Here is a 6,631-nt window from a genome sequence, read left to right as displayed (position 1 = left end):
CATTCGTTTCATCATAATTTCAATCTTACTTTTTCTGCACTTGCACACAAAAAAAAATAATTACTTAATCAACTAGTTTCGAAATGCGAATCTTATTTCCTTTTTAATATCAATTAAAAAAATACATTTTTACTATTCAAATGTTTGCAAATTCTATAAACATATTGATGAAAAATTTACATTGCTTAAGATAAATTTATCTTTTTCATTTTCACTAGTTTCCTTTGTAAACTCGTATTAATACAAATACAGATTTTACTAATTTCAACATTCTTCAAGCTATTTCTTAATTTTCTTTAAAATTGAACGAAATTTTGCGTTTTTGTAAAATTTTATTAATTTTTTGATATTTTAAAATTTCAAAGAAATTTATTGAAAGTGCTTCATTCTGTAATTATAATAATCTTAAGTCTTCAATTCCACGTAAAATTTTGTACAATTTGTAATAATGAACACATTCCGGTTGTATTTGCACTTTCGTGCTGCAAAATTTGCGCAACGCCCAAATAAAAATCTGCAAAGATGCAGACATTATTTATCATAAATAACAATAATGCAATCGTAAAGAACGTAACGCAACCATGTAATTTCGTTATCCCCCAAAACGTAACCATGGCGACCTTTAATTTTCTTATTACCAATGCAACGCAACGCATCACCATGGTAACGAAATTGATGTCATCGATGATGACGGAATGAGCGATGGCGATCGTCGAAGACAAATTTATCGAGGCGATTTACAAGCGAATTGCATTATGTGTGAATTACTTGAGCGACGCAAAAACTGGGTCGATGTACATTTTTTTACAAATATCATCATGTTGTGCTGCTTCCTAACATGGAAGATTTTGTTCCTCGTAGTCTTTATAGTTCAGGTTATTAAACTACGTGTGCATCATCATCATCACTGTTGAGTATCTGCCCGGTCATCCTCGGGTAGAAGAAGAGGAGACCTAAAACAATCCCGATCCGCCGTCGCTCTTCAGATGTGTGTGAAAGTCCATCGCGCCGTACCGCTTGACCCATTGCCTTTAGCATCCTAACTATAGCATTTACTTCTCATACTCGCACTCGCGCACCAACATAAATCGTTCCCATTACTTCTTCAATATTTTATACATTACAAAACAACACAATACGGTCTCAACATTAGATGTAAAACAACAACTGAGATGGATGGAAAAGAGAAATTTTTGGTAAAGAAATTGACGAAATTATACAACTTTTTGTTATTGTTGTTATTTTTTTCTTACTTCTTTCTCTCTTTCGAAGTATACTTAAAATTCAATTTTAATGATTACTTTTTAGTAGTGTCTTAATTTTGTTATTTCAGTTCAGTTCTTTCTGATGTATCAGTCACCCGTCCAATTGCTTAACTTTTCAAACGTGAATATCCGCTTAATTAGTAGTGAATTAGTAAAGAGTACATTATGCATTTTTTTTTAATTTTTCAATTAAACAAAGTCTGCATCTGTCAAAAACTTGTCTATCATTTGTTTACAAATTATAAATTGAGTCACCCATTCAATTGCTTAACTTTTCAAATATAAAATGTTCGCTAAACACTACATTTAATTAGTAGAGAATTGGTAAAGAGTACATTCTTCAAAATTTCTATATTTTTCATTTGATCAAAGTGTGCATCTATCAAAAACTTGTCTATCATTTGTTTCCAAATTATAAATTGTGTCACCCATCCAATTGCTTAACTTTTCTAACGTGCATATCCGCTTAATTAGTAGAGAATTAGTAGAGAGTACATTATGCATTTTTTTTAATTTTTTCAATTAAACAAAGTCTGCATCTATCAAAAACTTGTCTATCATTTGTTTCCAAATTATAAATTGAGTCACCCATTCAATTGCTTAACTTTTCAAATGTAAAATGTTCGCTGAATACTATATTTAATTAGTAGAGAATTAGTAAAGAGTACATTATGCATTTTTTTAATTTTTCAATTAAACAAGGTCTGCATCTGTCAAAAACTTGTCTATCATTTGTTTACAAATTATAAATTGAGTCACCCATTCAATTGCTTAACTTTTCAAACGTGAATATCCGCTTAACGCTACATTTAATTAGTAAAGAATCAGTAAAGAGCACATTTTCGTTTTTTTTTAAATTTTTCAATTTAGCAAAGTGTGCATCTATCAAAAACTTGTCTATCATTTGTTTCCAAATTATAAATTGAGTCACCCGTTCAATTGCTTAACTTTTCAAATGTAAAATGTTTGCTAAACACTACATTTAATTAGTAGAGAATTGGTAAAGAGTACATTCTTCAAAATTTCTATATTTTTCATTTGAACAAAGTGTGCATCTATCAAAAGCTTGTCTATCATTTGTTTCCAAATTATAAATTGAATCACCCATTCAATTGCTTAACTTTTCAAATGTAAAATGTTTGCTAAACACTACATTTAATTAGTAGAGAATTAGTAAAGAGTACATTATGTATTTTTTTAATTTTTCAATTAAACAAAGTCTGCATCTGTCAAAAACTTGTCTATCATTTGTTTACAAATTATAAATTGAGTCACTCATTCAATTGCTTAATTTTTCAATTGTAAAATGTTCGCTAAACACTACATTTAATTAGTAGAGAATTGTCAAAAAAGTACGTTATTCAAAATTTCTATATTTTTCATTTGAACAAAGTGTGCATCTATCAAAAACTTGTCTATCATTTGTTTACAAATTATAAATTGAATCACCCGTTCAATTGCTTAACTTTTCAAATGTAAAATGTTCGCTAAACACTACATTTAATAAGTAGTGAATTAGTAAAGAGTACATTATGCATTTTTTTTTTAATTTTTCATTTGAACAAAGTCTGCATCTGTCAAAAGCTTGTCTATCATTTGTTTCCAAATTATAAATTGAATCACCCATTCAATTGCTTAACTTTTCAAATGTTAAATGTTCGCTAAATACTACATTTAATTAGTAGAGAATTGGTATAAAGTACATTATTCAAAATATCTATATTTTTCATTTGAACAAAGTGTGCATCTGTCAAAAACTTGTCTATATTTTGGTCCAAATTATAAATTGAGTCACCCATCCAATTGCTTAACTTTTCAAACGTGAATATCCGCTTAACGTTACATTTAATTAGTAGAGAATCAGTAAAAAGCACATTTTCATTTTTTTTTAATTTTTCAATTTAACAAAGTGTGCATCTGTCAAAAACTTGTCCATCATTTATTTCCAAATTATAAATTGAGTCACCCATCCAATTGCTTAACTTTTCAAACGTGAAATACTCGCCGAACGGCGTTCCATTTAATGTTGCATTACTTTAGTAGAGAGTGCGCGAATGTGCGAATCGATCGCAATCGGTGTTAATTTAGCCGAAGACTTCTTCCCACGCCTCGCGACGGAACTCCAGCTAAAACGTAACGCTGTTTCCGACGTGAATTCGCTTCCTACAACAGTTGATTCACTAAAGGAAACCGCTCGTTATAACACACACAGCACAATTAGGCAAAAAAATATCCGAAGAGATTTCACCGAATCGATGAACCCGAGTCGATGACTTCATTTTATGTTTACTAACAAAGCATTACAGATTCTTAAGAGTTTTTACAAAAAATCACAGCTTCTATTAGAAATAAGACAATTTTAGTTTTTCTGATAAATGACCTTTCGGTGAAATTATACAAACACGTGCGTTCTGATCTACAAATTTTGATAATTTAGTAAAATTCAATTTTAATCACACCAAACAAAACAAAAATCATACGCAAATTATGTTCATCAAGTGGAAAGAAAAATTCATCAAACATTTCGCAAAATGCAAACAGTGATTTTCCCTCAGCAACCGTTGACCTTTTTCGCGAGACTTTCTTCGCAATTTGCCGTACTATACGATTCCAGAAGATCGATTACAAATTCGTAAAAGCGTTGCGTTTCTTTCTTTCTCATCTTTCTCACATTTATCTGTCTCTCTCTTTTTATTCATTTCGGGTGGAAAAATAGGCGATGATAGGAAAATTAAAGAAAGCGCGCAATAGAAAGTGATGATGAGCGCTGCTAGGAGCTAGATAGGAACGTCGCTATTTTCATTAACGAAACAAATACACGACTCGATCGAAGTGGTTTGTTTTCACCGGATTCCTGATCATCCGAGAGACGCCGCTAAATCAACAAAAATGGAAAGAGACGGAAACGAAGAACGCGGAAATTTTTTTTCAAAAAAATTCAACGCTAAAATTTATCGCAAATTCCATACGGATTCGCACGTTACGAAGCGTTTTCCTTATGTTTGAGAAAAACAACAAGTTACGACTATTGATTTGTCTATAAAAAACGTTGAATTTTTAATTTATTTATCAGTTATTAATGTATTAGTAAGTCATTTAGAGGTGAATCTTATTGATTTGACTTTAATTTTTCATAATATCAATTTAAAGTGATTCTCAGAGTTGCATTACTGTGTGATAAATTGAGAGCGAGCGAGCGCTTTTCTCCTCGTTTGAATGATTAATTAAACTATTGTCTCTCGTCGAGCGCTCGTTCTTTGTGTACTTCCAATCCTGTAATGCTTCCCAGTTAGGTGAACCGAAAATCGCCTCTTTTCCATCGATTCCCACATCCTCCACCGACATCGCGAGCTGCTCTCCACACTTTCTCCACGGTTTCTCACAGGCAAGGTAAAGGTCACGCAAACAAATTTAATTGATGTTAACGCACTCCAAACTCTGTGCACTCCACACTCTTCATCATTATCTTTCCACCCCCCCTCCATTTCGGAGATGTCATTAACGTGTAATTTCTAATTTTACTGAGTAGCATAACCATGGAAACACAATTGCTATAGCAACTTGAAGGTTGTCAATGAAACTGCAGTTGTTTCTTATCTGTATACGTTTTTTATTTTTTATTATATTTATATTGTAAAGCGATTAATTAACTTATAAATACAACTCGAAGTCGATACGACTGGAGGAGTAGAAATTGGCGTCTTCGGAGCCGCATTTGCGCACCCAGACGCCGGTCTTGAAGTGGCCCTCCGACTGCCACTTGTTCATCTGCAGAGTGTCGAAGGGTCCTTCGATCTTCTCCTTGTCCTGCTCCCATTTGAACTCCCACATCAGCTCGGAACTGCTCGATTCGCCGGCCGTATTGGTCGTCGTCGTCGACGACTGCTCTTGCTCCGCCCCGTCAACGCCCACGATCTTGCCCTTCTCCTGCTTATCGAAGTCATCCGAATACATGTCCAACTCGGCTTCGACTATTTTCGCCTTCGATTTGTTCTTTTTGTCGTGAGCGTCCAACTGAAATTTCAAAATTAAGCGCGCATTCACAATAAATTTTCATAAAAATTCACCTTAAGACTGATTTGTTCAAAAGTTTCTTGATACACATCCATGTTTCCGAGCTGCGTCAGCACCTCGTTGGCCAACTCCGTGAGTTCGTTGACCTCCTTGCTGCTGCCCAAAGTCCCAGCCTTCTTCCTCTTCAACTTCTCCATCGTAGATAACTTACTGCTATCACCGCCGAGCCGTCGCAGCGCTTTATTTATGCTCTCCTTTGGTTTCAAATATGTTATGATCTTCTTGTACGTATCGATCTCATTGAAAGTATCCATCTCCTCCTCGGATTCGCTCTCATCTCCCAATCCCTTGGACTCCAGCGAATAAGGATTCGCCCCAGTCTTATCCTTCACCTTGTGCCAGTCTATATTATCCAACCAATTGTCCCGCACCTCCTTCTCATTGTTCCAAATGAAATGCCCGTCCCTATCAAAATGCCCCATCTCCATCTCCTCCTGCATATTAAAAGCCGTCATCCTGGTATCTCCATCCTGTCTAGCTGCTCCTTCCTCCTCACCTACAACAACAACAACAACAACATTAAGAATACAGCAAATTTCCATTAAATTACAACCTTCTATATCGTTCTCATCCAGAACGTTGTACTGATCATCGTTATCCTCCTCGTCCGAATCCAGAGTGTGTTTCTTAACATTATCATCGAACTTCACTTGTTTCGTCGCCCTGGATCCGCCCAGAGCTTCATCGATGTTGCGCTTCTTCGACATCCTCAACAAACAATTTGTTTTCAATGATTTACACAGATTGCCATAACTTCTTGGATTTTCGAAAATAAACACACAGGACGTCAGCCCTGATAACAGAATCCTAACCTTAAAAAGAAAACATATCATAAATACTCATAATTATTACTAAAAATTGTAGATTTACAATACAATTGGAAGAAAATCTATGCTAACAACAATATTTCAATACTAATAAACATAACAGATCGTGAAATAAATCATAATAAAAGTTTTCTTCATTCAAATTTCCCACATTTTTAAAAACCTCTATCGATCTTGTTATTATAAATATTCATTGCAGTTCACTGCCAAATCCAATTAGATTAATCCCATTAATTAATCAGAATTAGATTAATCAAACTTGCAACAATTTACAGCAAATTCGATTAAAAAAAATATTATTTCAACTTCTTTTCTAATCAATTTTACAACCATTTACAGTTTTTTAATAAGACACATTAATTTCAGTTATTTAACTAATTGGAAATGAATCTAATTGTCCTAAATTTCAAATATTTATTTCAAATTTAATCATCCGCCAGACGTCGCTACGATCTTCTATATACT

At 33.6% G+C, this 6,631-nt stretch overlaps 1 protein-coding gene across 1 annotated transcript; it reads right to left on the bottom strand.

Annotated features, from left to right (window-relative positions):
* Positions 1-4,878: 4,878 nt before the first annotated feature.
* LOC108563484 (CD2 antigen cytoplasmic tail-binding protein 2 homolog) lies at positions 4,879-6,151 on the bottom strand. Its single transcript, XM_017922175.1, has 3 exons — positions 5,893-6,151; positions 5,333-5,835; positions 4,879-5,279 (listed from the first exon to the last, which is right to left on the bottom strand). Exons 1-3 carry the CDS (start codon positions 6,044-6,046, stop codon positions 4,917-4,919), a joined length of 1,020 nt encoding a protein of 339 aa, XP_017777664.1. The 5' UTR covers positions 6,047-6,151; the 3' UTR covers positions 4,879-4,916.
* Positions 6,152-6,631: the final 480 nt, after the last annotated feature.

The sequence above is a fragment of the Nicrophorus vespilloides genome, unplaced genomic scaffold, assembly GCF_001412225.1.
Source record: "Nicrophorus vespilloides isolate i.1.1-1 unplaced genomic scaffold, Nicve_v1.0, whole genome shotgun sequence".
In the NCBI taxonomy this organism is placed as follows: domain Eukaryota; kingdom Metazoa; phylum Arthropoda; class Insecta; order Coleoptera; family Silphidae; genus Nicrophorus; species Nicrophorus vespilloides.
Note: the sequence above shows the minus strand (reverse complement) of the source record. Positions and strands in the feature narration are given on the sequence as shown.